This window comes from Cetorhinus maximus, chromosome 24 (genome assembly GCF_964194155.1).
Source record: "Cetorhinus maximus chromosome 24, sCetMax3.hap1.1, whole genome shotgun sequence".
Taxonomy (NCBI): Eukaryota; Metazoa; Chordata; class Chondrichthyes; order Lamniformes; family Cetorhinidae; genus Cetorhinus; species Cetorhinus maximus.
Window position 1 is genome coordinate 50,938,800 of NC_135902.1, and position 14,606 is coordinate 50,953,405.

The window sequence follows — 14,606 nt, forward strand, 5'->3', positions numbered from 1 at the left end:
CCACGATTGCTACCATCTAGAAGGACAAAGGCAGCAGATGAATGGGAACACCGCCATCTGGAAGTCCCTGTCGAAGCCACTCACCATCCTGACTTGAAAATATATCGGTGTTCCTTCACTGTTGCTGGATCAAAATTCTGGAACCCCCCCCAGCGTCACTGTGGGTATACCTACACCTCATGGACTGAGGTGTCAGCTGTGGCTCAGTTCATAGCACCCTCACCTTTGAGTCAGAAGGTTGTGGGTTCATGTCCCACTCCTGGAAAAAAAAAGTCAAGAACTGTGAATGTACTCGAAAGAGTTACACCTCATGGACTGCAGTGGTTCAAGAAGGCAACTCAGCACCACCTTCTCAAGGGCAATTAAGGATGGGCAATAAATGCTGACCTAGCAATGCCCCCATCCCACAAATGAATAAAAAAGACAATTCACATTTTGATAAAAATGGCAGAATCTGATCTTTTTTACAATAAATAAATCTTCTGAATTCTTTGTTCTATATTGTTAACAGGTAGTGGACACATTTACTGAAGAAGCAAGATGGCCAACAAAGAAGAAACCTGGGAAAAACTGGATTCAGAATTTGACCACTACTTGGTTGACATGAAACCATATGTTCTGAAACTCCTACACAAGTCAGGTAAGTTCTAAAAGGAAAAAGAGAATTCATGTTTGCTATCAGGTGATGTAGCACATTCTCCTTGGGTAGTTTCAGTTATTTGGTAATTGCCTACAGTGCCCTGATTAATGTCAGGATTACTTTTTTAAATCTTCTGTTTGAGCTTTCATGAAATTTTAATCTCAATTTTGGACTTCTATACCTTCCAAACCCACGACCACTACCACCAAAACACGCCACCACCTAGAAGTTCCCCTCCAAGTCACTCACCATCTTGACTTGGAAATATTTCGCTGTTCCTTCACTGTCGCTGGGTCAAAATCCTGGAATTCCCTTCCTAACAGCGCTGTCGGTGTACCTACACCACACGGACTGTAGCGGTTCAAGAAGGCAGCTCACCACCACCACCTCAAGGGCAACTAAGGATGGGCAATAAATGCTGGCCCAGTCAGCAAAGCCCACATCCCATGAATGAATTCACCTGTAGGTTCTCTGATCTGCACACATTGGTTTGTGCAGCAGTGAATAGCAGCAATTCTATTGCTTTTGCTAACTTCATGATACCATGACTTCCATGTTTTCTAGTTGATGTACAGCAGCGATATCCAAACTTTGTGTCTTTGTGAGCTACTCAGGGGCTGATCATGGAGTCCATTGGTCACATGTAAATTATAATTCAATGTTCCTATTAATTTGTGTTTATCTCAAATTGCTGATACTAACAGATCTGGGTGTTCTGATTTTAAGAATTATCCACCAAAAAACAACCGTGCTGAATATAGGAACAAAAGTCAACCATTTAGCCCCTCGAGCCTGTGCTGCTATTCACTGAAATAATGGAAGGTCATTGACCTAACTCCATATTACCTATCTTTGTCCCATATTCCTTAATACTTTTGGTTAACAAAAGCCTAGCATTTCATTTAAAACTAACAATTGATCCGACATCCATTGCTGTTTGCAGAAGAGGTTTCCAAATTTCAACCACCCTTTTGTGTGCAGAAGTATTTGTAATTTCCTGAAAGGCCTGGCTCTAATTTTTAGACCATACCCGTAGTGCTAGACACCCCAGCCAGTGGAAACAGTTAGTAAAAACAGCCCTTCCCTGACCTCCAGGCTCTCAAAATTGAAATTGGGCAAACCAGTGACTAAAAAGGCATGTAAGCACAAGTGGAGTTGGGGCTCAGGGAGTTGGATTGCGGGCTCTGGAAGACCAGAAATGGCTCATAGGCTATAGTTTGGACATGCTTTTTATAACGAAGAATGCATAACATTTTAATTTGCATAATCAGACTTCGGGAGGGACTCAATACTTCATGTTTAAATGTTTAAGACTGCTTTTTTTTGGTGGTAAGTGTGAAGGACAGTTTCTTCTCCCTCTTTGTTCCTAAAAGGTTTCCTTCATCCAGCTGCCTGATGCTCTAATGTACTGGCAAAACAGGGATCTGGCAAAAACAAGACCATTCATTTTAATGGAAATCAGTTCTATGAAAGTACCCTTGAATCAATGGTGCAGGGCATGATGAAATTGTTATTGGATTGAAGAGAAATGTATGACAGTTATTTGCTTTGCAATTGATGACCTATGCAATAATAAATGGATATAAGTGAACTTCAAAACAGACGCACAATTGAGGGTTGTGAAAACTTCATAAATCATAATAAAAGAGCTTAAACATTTTGTCCTGTGTGCCCACTGACACTTAAATAACTACCTTGATAACCATTTTGCCAATATTTCATAGATACTGTATAGTAGTTTAAAAAACAGTTCTCCTGATGGCTTAGCGAGTTTATCTATTGAGGATATGAGTCATGCAAACCAGGAAGGTCTATGGTTTGTTCTCTTTGTTGAATTACCTGATTGCAGCTGCAGCAGCGACAGTGTGCTACAATTGGCTTCAGTATCATTGGGTTAGTGAGAGGGAAATTAGCAAACAGCACCACTCCTGATTGCTATGTGGCATCCCCTCCTGCATGTGTGGATTCCCAGAGTGGACAGGTTTGGACATGACTGTAATGTCCTCTTCCTATCTTCATTCCTTCCTAGCCTGGTAGCACTCATCATCTTCACTTCCAGATGAAGAATTTGTGCTGAGTTCTATATATATGTATGTGTATGTTTACTGTGCTGGGATGATTGTTGTTCAAGAAATTTAAACCACTTGCCTTTCAGGAGCTGTGAAAAGAAATATTCAGTGTCCTTGCTTCTGTTTAGGGTTTGAATATATTGCAGGATGGGTTACAATGGAAATTGAGTTGACGCGTTACAGTAATCAGAAAGCACTTCACCCATCTCAACTGAAAACCCTTGGATTAAGTATTTTACAACAACAGTTTATATAGCACCTTTAACGTAATGAAACATCCCAAGGCACATCACAGGATCATTATAAAACAAAGTGTGACGCTAAGCCACACAAAGAGATATTAGGTCAGATAACCAAAAGCCTGGTCATAGAAGTAGGTTTTAAGGAGTGTCTTAAAGGGTAAGGCAGGTAGAGAGGTGGCGAGGTGTTGGGAAGGTATTCCAGAGCTTGGGGCTGAGGCAACTGAAGACAAGGCCACCAATGATGGAGCAGTTAAAATTGGGGATGCACGAGAAGCCAGATTTAGAGGAGCGCAGTTATCTCGGTGGTTTGTGAGGCTGGAGGAAATTACAAAGATAGGGAGGGATGAGGCCATGGAGGGATTTGAAAACAGGAATTAGAATTTTGAAATCAAGATGTTGCTAGACTGGGAACCAGTGTAGGTCAACAAGTACAGGAGCGATAGGGGAGTGGAATTTAGTGCGAGTCAGACATGAGCAGCAGGGTTTTGGAGGGAGACCCGCCAGGAGAGCATTGGAATAATTGAGTCTAGAGGTAAGGATGACCTGAATTAGGGTTTCAGTGGCAGATGAGTTGAGGCAGGGGCAACGTCGAGTGATCTTTGGAGATGGAAATAGTCGGTCTTCGTGATGACGCAAATATGATGTCAGAAGCTCATTTTGGGATCAAATGTGACACCAAGGTTTTATTTTGAAATATATAGCTTTGCAATTATTTTTGTAAGGGTATGAATTCCACCAGTTCTCTCTCATCACACTGTTCTCTTGTAGCCAAGTGGGTGATCAGAAACCCACTTTGATATGTCTACTAATACCAGACTGAGTCTTACTGCCATCAAATACATTCCAAAGTGATGACAATGACTTTCTGTATTCTTCCCTGACCCTTTAGATCAGTGCTTCCTAATGATAGATCTGACATGTGTTCTCCCCTGCTTCTATAACAACATGCATTTTTTTGACTGCCGTGCCACAGTTCGTAGTATATTTATTGGACATTGGAAGGATAACTGTGCTTTTAAAAATTCTCTTTACATGCTATAGAGCGCCAGAGATGTGCCCTATGGATCAAGAAATTATGTGACCCATCTGGAGCTGGAGCAGGAGTAATGGGACGCAAAAATCGAAACATGTATGCCAAACTTTTACTACACATGCTGAGACGGGGAGTTCTTGAAGGGCCTTTCACACACAGACCAGAACCTGGATTACTTAAAACTCTGCCTTCTTACATGGTACAAAATGTTCAAAAAATTCCTATATTGAAAGGGAGGAAGTTTAATAATTGCAAGTCTTTATGAAAATAAATTCTGTAAATGACTATACCATTATTAACATTAGGTATCACTGCTGGCTGGATTTTGGCATTAAATGTGTATTTTATAAATAAGTTCACAACGAATACAGGCCCAGAAATTCTGAGGTCTTTTGGAGGCAGGGGTAGAACTTCCACCCACTGTTGAGGTCCTGATCGTCTCCCATATTCTCGGGTCAGAGGCGTGTATGTAGTTTGGACGTGTGCTTTTGCTATGTACAGCAGCAAGGAATACCTGTCCATCTGATTGTGGAAATGCATTTAGCTGTGGTGTCTTGCTGTAGTGTAAGTGAACCTGTTGTCCCAGCCAGTAAAGTAAAAAAAGAATTTGCAGCTGCTGCTTCAATTAGATCACTTTGACAAAAGTGATCAGTTGCCCACAGGTGAATCTGCACCCAGTGCTGCCAAGGTACAAATGACAGGAAATACATTGTCTGGTATATTTCCCTTGCTAGCATGACATCATATTATGCCTGCCTATATAATAGCCCTGTGCCTTTGTCAATTGTAATTTCTGTTGGGTAAATAAAGGGGTGGGATGTATATGTTTGGAAGGAGAATTTGGACTCTGCCCCAAATTCCCCCTCCTCCCAGGTTATGTAGTTTCCTTTCCTACCTCTTAGGTCTCTGAAATTTTATGGGAACTGTCCTGGAGCTTTTTACCAATATTTTCATGCGTTTCACCCTCACACCTGATTTATTAAATTTCCCTCCCATGCATCATGTATTTGCCCATAGAAAAAGCAGGCAGTTGATGTGTTTCACTTTTGAGCTATCTACCAGAAGTTGTGTGTAAGTAGCCCAGGGTGATTGACCCTGATCAGAAATCCATTGTGTGGGGAATATGTTCCTATAGTGTGTTGCATCATTGATGTGTTGTGCGAAGTGATCATTCATAAGAGGGCCATTTTAAATTTAACTTCCAGATTCATTGCTGTGCTGTCGACAGGACTGGAAGGTAGGGATAGTTTGAGCTGATTGCGCCGAGCCCAGAAGCAGTAACTCATGTAAACACTTTTTCAAGAACTATGCTGTCAGAGCAACTGAGTAATGGGAGTTTGAGTTGAACATTTTTAAGACAGCTGACTTATCTGCACAGTTTAAACAGAAACGTTACTGAAATACTCTGGGTTAAAGACAGACATATTTTAATTGAGTATTCGCACAGGATAGGTTCTTGAACTATTTGTAGCAATTTCCTCTGATGTCACTAACATTCTCTGTTTAAAATATTCTTATTGGTCCATTTTCGAAAAAACACTACCCTTATATTTGTTGCGGACTGGATTATGCTAGGGGCTTTCAATCTGTGCTTTAGAGTGATATTGATCCCCAAGCCCTGACAGCCTCGCCCTTGAAGCTTAGGCAACTATGTCCTATTGCTCAATTTGATTATTTGCTAGTTTGTCCTGTTTGAATTTTGTGGGCCTGGAAGTTTGACGAGGGCTGGTTTTTGACAATTATATTTTCTGTGGATAAATCCTAAATCAGAACACTCAAATCTGAGTTGGTAACTTTGGAGATATGTAAATTAGAGGGAACATTGAACATTATACATGGCCCCCCCAACATGTACTTGGGTATGCACCTATGCAGCTTGCAAAGGCAAATGCGTGGACCACCTTGGTTTAGAGCATTGTTTTTCTTTGTGGATTTGGATTCATGTCTAACATGGATTGATGGTCCAGAATTTGCGGTCAGTGGCCTCTGGAGAGGTGTAGAGTCACTGACAGCAACTTTTGGATTTCTGCGTCATTCAGTGCATTTGCAGGCTCCTGAACTTTTGTTGTCAGTTTCAGTGGAGTAATAATGCCGAACACTGACAGTTTTGCCATCATTTCTACCCTGAAGTCCAGGCTGATGCCCCCCCCTTGTCTGCTGGCTATTGTAACTTATTCATTATACACCACAGCCTCAACAATATGAGTGTTAAAGTTTTTCTGATGGGTCTTATGGTACACAAACCAAAAGCAAGACAAATGTATAGGCCTTTTTGTATTCAAGTATGGTTGCCAAAACCTTTTGAACATCTATGACGCCACTTTTGGTCTTTCAAACAAGATTATATAACGCAGAACCTATATTTTAAATGCAGTTTTCTCTTTTGCTGCCCCCCTTCTGATAGGGCAGCTGGTAGTCCTTCCAGCCTGTACATCTGCCAATGCTCCATTATAACTGACTGTCAGGAAGTGTGAGAAAACAGCTGGCACCTTGCAGCATTACAATAGCTTGAGACTTGGAACTCGTCACGTGCGATTTTGGGTGGCAGCACAGCAGAGGACACCTGCAATGCAGGCTACTTGCTGACTACTGAAGAAGCGATAATGCCTCTCCTCCTCCTCCTCTATTAAGAAGACTTATTACGAAGCTATTTAACATTAAACATTTTGTCAGCTTTGGAAGAAGATGAGTAAAATGGAAAAAAAAAACGCATGCATTATGAACCAACTGAAACTTATTAACTCTGAGTCTAGAAATCACTGGATGATGAAGGGTGTAATCTCTGTCTTTTGGGACAGGAATTCCAGTAAGTAAACTCTTTTTCTTTTGTTTTATTATTTGCAGTCAATCTACTTTGATGAGCCCAGTTTTACAAAGCCACCTGATCATCAAGCTGAGGGAATACCAGACTGGGTTACAGGGGAACTGGGTGCAGGGGATTCGAAGTCCAGTAGCTCCTGGAAAAGTTGCTCTAAAGATGATTCATCTTATGACTCCCCACGAGCTGCTCACAGGTCTGCTTTTTTAAAATAATCTATTTTGAGCCCTGTTATAGTTCCTCATATTGCATTGACTGTAAAGTTTCAGCGGCCTTGCTTCCTAACTAACTTTTCCTGCTGTGCTCAGGGTTTTCAGTAACCTCCACTTGAGAGATTAGCTGATAAGAGAACAAAGAGTTGAATCTTATTAAAATCTGTTTATATACTCATAATGTTTGGTGCTATAAATGAAGTAATTTGAAGGTTAAGTTCATTTTAAATGAGTTGTTATTTTGCCCAGGTTTTTCAACTCAGAGGCAAACCATTCCATTCTGTGTGTACTGGCTGACTTGAGTGCTTCTGCAAATTTAGCAAATTAATAACCATGTCACAATTTTGTAAACTGTAATCCAATATGGATAAGACTATTTAAGCAAGCTTGTGCAAGGGCTTTTGATGGAGTTGGTCATGAGTTGTTGAGACATTCAGCCTAGAATATTCCAGATTCGATTACCAGTTCATGCTGAATTAGCTCATCTTAGCTAGTATTGTGGCAGAGCACTCAGGAATATGATTTGGATTGTTATCTAGTAAAATCTGTTGGAAAGTGTATATGTCATGATGGAATCAAAAATGGTCATCATCAACCTGATACGTTAACTCTGTTTCTCTCTCCACTGAAGCTACCTGACCTGAGTATTTTCAGCATTTTCTGTTTTTATTTCAGATTTCCAGCATCTGCAGTATTTGGCATTTTGTTTAAGATATCCCTGATGTCCTGGCCAATATTTATCCCTCAATCAACATCATAAAAAAAAAATTGATCTGATCATTATCACATTTCTGTTTGTCGGAGCCTGCAGTGCAAAAATTGACCTCTGTGTTTTCTTGTTATTTGAATGTCATTTAAAAGTGACCTGAAAATGATATATCAATTTTTGTTTATCATTTTTTAGTTCCACTTTCCACATTAATGTTCTCTTTTAGTTACTTAGTTACATTTATAATCAATTATTTCTTGAAGCATGGCTTTGATGGTTGTGGGCTCAAGGCCAGGACTGAGCACATGAACTAGATTGACACTCTGGTTGTGTTTCTGAGGCTTGTCTGATGCCAAAAGTTTAAAATCCTAATGTGCTTCATGGGTTCCATATTGTTTTGTGTTATTTGTGTCCACATTCACTGTTTTGGGACATTCCTGGTGTCTATTTAAACTGGATGCTGTTTAGCAGTACTGCATGTTGAGCTCAAGGTGGCACTACATATTCAGTGAAGGCTTAACTTTGCTCCTTCAGGAGTTTGGTCAGATTATGTTTGTTTTTTTGTGCACGTATATGTTCTTTCCTCGATCCACTTTGGTTTTTCTACATATTTACTTCACTTTTGCACTATTGCTGTGTAATTCTGTCATTTAAGCATGAAGTTTAATCTTGAATATTTATGCTATTTATGCATATCACTTAATATTGAAATGTATGTGAGGAATACCTGGGATTTGATCTTCAATGATTTTGGATTGTAAGTGGGAGGCGGTGGCATAGTGGTATTGTCACTGTACTGGTATTCCAGAGACCCAGGTAATGCTCTGGGGACCTGGGTACGTTGAAGCCCACCATGGCAGATGGTGAATTTTGAATTAAATGAAAAAGAAACTGGAATTAAAAGTCTGGCGATGACCATGAAACATTGTCGATTGTTATAAAAACCCATCTGGTTCACTAATGTCCTTTAGGGAAGAAAATCTGCCGCCCTCACCTGGTCTGGCCTACATGTGACTTCAGACCCACAGCTATGTGGCTGACTCTTAATTGCCCTTATTCAGAGGGCATTTAGGGATGGGAAATAAAAGCCAGTGACACCCACACCCCATGAATGAATTAAAAAAAAAATAAGCAAGGTGGTGAAAGGTTGTCGGGTAGGCAGGAATGTGGAGTTGAGGTTACAATCAGATCAGCCATGATCTCATTAAATGGTGGAGCAGGCTCGAGGGGCCGAGTGGCCTTTTCCTGCTCCTAATCCGTATGTATGTTCATATGTATGTATAATATCTATGTTTATATTTATTTTAATTTTAATCTGAATTAACTAGATGGCATTGGATACAGAAGCAAAATACTGCAGATGCTCGAAATCAGAGCCTGAAAACAGAATTTTCTGTTTTTATTTCAATCTGTGGGGAGAGAAACAGGGTTAATGTTTTAGGTCTGTGACCTTTCATCAAGCACCCACTGGATATTGAAACTATAGAGTGAATGGATTCAAATCCCACCCCCACCCCCATCCCCCAGTTCCTGAGCTACCAGTTTCTTCTGCACTGCTTTGTGGAGGTAGTGCACAGAGTATAAGCATCTTTCTGAAGTGGAGTGTAAAATGTGAAGGAACATCATCACCGGATGCTGACTTGTGTTCTCTAGTGACTGAGCGAGGAATAAAATTGTTGGATGCTTGAGATCAGGAAGCCTGGCTACCTGAATGGCAGGTGGGAATTGTGTGGCCCAGTGACAGCTGCAAGTAGATAAAAAAGGCCAAAAGAGTAGAAAGATAATGTATACTCAATTTAAAACAAAATAATTCTGGCTGTGTTGCAAATGGAATTAATAGGCTGGCATTTGCTACAGAAAAAGATTACGAATGACGCGTGAAAATCAGTCACCAACTTGTGGCCCTCTAGAGGTGCCCATGAATTAGGAATCGCCACAATTTGCTGGATTATTTGTGCCATTCTGCTGCTGGCTTTGTGAAAGCCACACCTTGTACTTAATAATTGTAAATAATAACAACATTATCCTTGGGCATGGGGTTAGCTCCTGTATGTATGCTGATGACACTCAACTCTACCTCTTTGGTCTCACTCTTATCTCCACAGCCAACACTATTATTAGATTCAAGCAAAAAACTGCGGATGCTGGAAATCCAAAACAAAAACAAAAATACCTGGAAAAACTCAGCAGGTCTGACAGCATCTGCGGAGAGGAGCACAGTTAACGTTTCGAGTCCGTATGACTCTTCAACAGAACTAAGGAAAAATAGAAAAGAGGTGAAAAATAAGCTGGTTTAAGGGGGGGACGGACAGGTAGAGCTGGATAGAGGGCCAGTGATAGGTGGGGATAACCAAAAGATGTCATAGACAAAAGGACAAAGAGGTGTTGAAGCTGGTGATATTATCTAAGGAATGTGATAATAAAGGTACAGATAGCCCTAGTGGGGGTGGAGTGGGGGGAAGGGATCGAAATAGGCTAAAAGGTAGAAATAAAACAATGGATGGAAATACATTTAAAAATAATGGAAATAGGTGGGAAAAGAAAAATCTATATAAATTATTGGAAAAAAGGGGGATCGGAAAGGGGGTGGGGATGGAGGAGAGAGTTCATGATTTAAAATTGTTGAACTCAATATTCAGTCCGGAAGGCGAGGTGCTGTTCCTCCAGTTTGTGTTGAGCTTCACTGGAACAATGCAGCAGGCCAAGGACGGACATGTGGGCATGAGAGCAGGGTGGAGTGTTGAAATGACAAGCGACGGGGAGGTCTGGGTTATGCTTGCGGACAGACTGAAGGTGTTCCGCAAAGCGGTCACCCAGTCTGCGTTTGGTCTCTCCAATGTAGAGGAAGCCGCATTGGGAGCAGCGAATGCAGTCGACTAAATTGAGGGAAGTGCAAGTGAAATGCTGCTTCACTTGAAAGGAGTGGTTGGGCCCTTGGACGGTGAGGAGAGGGGAAGTAAAGGGGCAGGTGTAGCACCTTCTGCAGTTGCATGGGAAGGTGCCGTGGGAGGGGGGTTGAGGTGTAGGGGGTGATGGAGGAGTGGACCAGGGTGTCCCGGAGGGAACGATTCCTGCGGAATGCTGCCAGGGGGTGAAGGGAAGATGTGTTTGGTGGTAGCATCATGCTGGAGTTGGCGGAAATGGCGGAGGCTGGTGAGGTGATAAGTGAGGACAAGGGGGACCCTATCATGGTTCTGGGAGGGAGAGGAAGGTGTGAGGGCGGATGCGTGGGACTTGGGCCGGACACCGTTGAGGGCCCTGTCAACCACCGTGGGTGGAAAATCTCGGTTAAGGAAGAAGGAGGACATGTCAGAGGAACTGTTTTTGAAAGTGGCATCATCAGAACAGATGCGACGGAGGCGAAGGAACTGAGAGAATGGGATGGAGTCCTTACAGGAAGCGGGGTGTGAGGAGCTGTAGTCGAGGTAGCTGTGGTAGTCGGTAGGCTTGTATTGAATATTGGTGGACAGTCTATCACCAGAAATTGAGACAGAGAGGCCAAGGAAGGGAAGTGTCAGAGATGGACCATGTGAAAATGATGGAAGGGTGGAAATTGGAAGCAAAATTAATAAATTTTTCCAGGTCCAGACGAGAGTATGAAGCAGCACTGAAGCAATCATCGATGTACCGGAGAAAGAGTTGCGGGAGGGGGCCGGAGTAGGACTAGAACAAGGAATGTTCCACATACCCCATAAAGAGACAGGAATAACTGGGGCCCAAATGGGTACCCATAGTCACACCTTGTATTTGGAGGAAGTGAGAGGAGTTTAAGGAGAAATTGTTCAGTGTGAGAACAAGTTCAGCCAGACGGAGGAGAGTAGTGGTGGGTGGGGATTGTTCGGGCCTCTGTTCAAGGAAGAAACGGAGAGCGATCAGACCATCCCGGTGGGGGATGGAGGTGTAGAGGGATTGAACGTCCATGTTGAAGAGGAGGCGGTTGGGGCCAGGGAACTGGAAATTGTTGATATGATGTAGGGTGTCAGAAGAATCACTGATGTAAGTGGGAAGGGAATTGCCAAGGGGAGAGAGAATGGAGTCAAGATAGCAAGAAATGAGTTCTGTGGGGCAGGAACAGGCTGACATGATCGGTCTGCCGGGACAGTCCTGTTTGTGGATTTTGGGCAGGAGGTAGAAGCGGGCCGTCCGAGGTTGGGAGACTATCAGGTTGGAAGCTGTGGAAGGAAGATCTCCAGAGGAGATGAGGTCAGTAACAGTCCTGGAAACAATGGCTTGATGTTCAGTGGTGGGGTCATGGTCCAGGGGGAGGTAGGAGGAAGTGTCTGCGAGTTGACGCTTAGCCTCTGCGAGGTAGAGGTCAGTGCGCCAGACAACAACAGCACCACCCTTGTCAGCAGGTTTGATGACAATGTCAGGGTTGGACCTGAGAGAACGGAGTGCAGTAAGTTCAGAGAGAGACAAGTTAGAGTGGGTGAGAGGAGCAGAGAAATTGAGATGACTAATATCACGCCGACAGTTCTCAATGAAAAGATCAAGAGAAGGTAAGAATCCAGAGGGGAGGGGTCCAGGTGGAGGGAGAATATTGGACGCGGGTAAAAGGATCCGTTGAACGGGGAGAGGACTCCTGCCCAAAGAAGTGAGCACGGAGATGAAGGCGGCGGAAGAAGAGTTCAGCATCGTGCCAAGCCTGAAATTCATTGAGACGAGGGCGCAAGGGTATGAAACTAAGTCCTTTGCTGAGCACTGAATGTTCAGCATCGGAGAGGGGAAGGTCAGGGGGTATGGTGAATACGTGGCCGGGGCTGGGATTGGAAGACGAGATGGGGACAGAGGGACAGGCAGGGGTGGAGGGTCCTGGATAGGTGTTGGTGTCGACGAGTTGTTGGAGCTTGCGTTCCTTTGCACCTGAAAGAAAGAGACATAGTTTCTTGTTGAGGCGTCGGATGAGACGAAGAATAAAATGAAACTGGGGGCACGGGCAGCTTAGAAATAGGGTGCGGCGGTGCTGCTGGAGGGAGAGGTCGAGTGTGTTCATATGGCAGCGCATGGCACTGAGTGTGGATCTCAGGATGCGACGAGAACTATTATTAATCTATTATTAATCTACTATTAGATTGCTTGCCAGATAGTTAGTTGTGAATTTAGTCCACCGTTCTCTGATTTAATATTGACAAGATTGAAGTTAACCCTCTGCCTGGTTGCTCACTCAAGCTTAACTTCATACAACTTTGGTGTTCTTCAATTCTTAGATGGGCTTCAATCTCTATAATTTATTTATTACTAACAGCTGCTTGTTCTCACTTATCCAACATTGCCCATCAGCAACCACGAGTCATTCCCACTGCTGCTGGAATTCTTATCTAAGCTTTGTAGCTTCTGGGTTTGATTTCTTCAATGTTATCATTGCCGGTCTTCAAAGCTGCACTCAACATAAATTTCAACCTTTTCAAGCCTTGCAGCTTGCATCCTGTCTGTCAGACCTATCACGTCTGTCTTTTATGACTTTCACTTGTTTATCTCCTTCCGGCACAATGCATTGATTCAAAATCCGTGTTTATATATTCTTCCATGACATTAAGCCTCATGCTGCTATGTAACAACTGCATTTCTGTAGCATCTTTAATGTAGTAAAATGCCCCAAGGTGCTTTACAGGAGTGTTATTGAGCAAAGTTTGACGTGAGCACGTAAGGAAATATTAGGGAAAATAACCTAAAACTTGGTTAAAAAGATAGGTTTTAAAGCAAGTTATAAAGGAGGAAAGAGACGTAGAAAGGCAGAAAGGTTTAGGGAGGGAATTCCAGAACTTTGGACTTTGGTAGCTGAAGTCAGTGGTGGAATGATTAAAATCACAATGCGCAAGAGGCCAGAATTGGAGGAGTGCAGAGTCTCTTGGAGGATTGTAGGGCTGGAGGAAGTTAGAGAAAGGGCAGCCTGAGGCCGTGGAGGAACTTGAAAACAAAGGTGAGAATTTTAAGTTTGTGTGACTTTTTCCACCTGTATGTTTCAGTCCATGTCCTCCAGTTTTCTTAAGGTGACTTTCTAACCATACCTCCTTCCTTCCCCCCTACCAATGGTTTACAATCTGCAGGTGTCTAGGTCCTACTCCCCAAGATTCTCTCCACGAACCCCTTCAAAAATGTCTTCAAATCCATCACTTCAATTACATGTCAAGTCACCTCTTTTAACTCCTCATCCATTACATATAATGCAATAGTGAATTTATTCCAAAAGTAATTCAGTGTCAATAAAGCACTTTGGTATGTTCTGAGGATGTGAAAGATGCTAGATAAATACATGTTACCTCTTGCTTGCTTGTCATTGTTTTTTTCTATGAAGTGTCCTGCAGTGTTGCCTTTTTTAAAAGATGTTACTTGACGTCATTTGATGTCATTTTGCTTATGAGATCCGACATATTGCATGTTTGATGGAAAAAAAGTTTATTTTTCTTTCTTCAATCCTCACATCTGTTGCTTGGTAATTCCCTTTGATGGCCTTTTGATAGGAGCAGTATTTAAGAGGAAGTAAGAAAGGAACAAGATGATTTTGCACTTTAAAAAAAAGTTAGTATCTAAAAGAGCCAACAGATGACAGAAGAACTAGAGTTTCTGTGCCACCTTCCACATCCTCAGAACTTGTGGAAGCGTTTTATAGCCAAATGAATTAGTTTAGAAGTACAATCACTGTTATTATGAAGACAAATATGGAATCTAATTAGTGTACAACAAAGATCCCACAAACTGACAGGGTCTCAGTTTAACATCTCATCCTGAAGATGGCACACTTCCTCACTATTGCACTGAAGTCTGTTCAAGTCTGCACTAAGGTTTGAACTTAGCTTCTCAAAGAAAATGAAAGACTTGCATTTGCATAGCACTTTTCACAATCTCAGGGCCAATGTTCCCTGTAAGCTGCATGGGTGCATGG

At 42.3% G+C, this 14,606-nt stretch overlaps 1 protein-coding gene across 7 annotated transcripts in view; it reads left to right on the forward strand.

The window, feature by feature from the left end:
• Nucleotides 1-14,606, forward strand: part of cep112 (centrosomal protein 112) — a 432,841-nt gene that overhangs the window by 25,032 nt on the left and 393,203 nt on the right. For all 7 annotated transcript variants that reach the window (XM_078529029.1, XM_078529025.1, XM_078529028.1 and 4 more), the window contains 3 exons: nt 512-640; nt 3,993-4,183; nt 6,829-6,998. In XM_078529029.1, coding sequence (XP_078385155.1) covers nt 541-640; nt 3,993-4,183; nt 6,829-6,998 — 461 coding nt within the window. In that variant the 5' untranslated portion in view covers nt 512-540. The remainder of the gene's footprint in view (nt 1-511; nt 641-3,992; nt 4,184-6,828; nt 6,999-14,606) is intronic.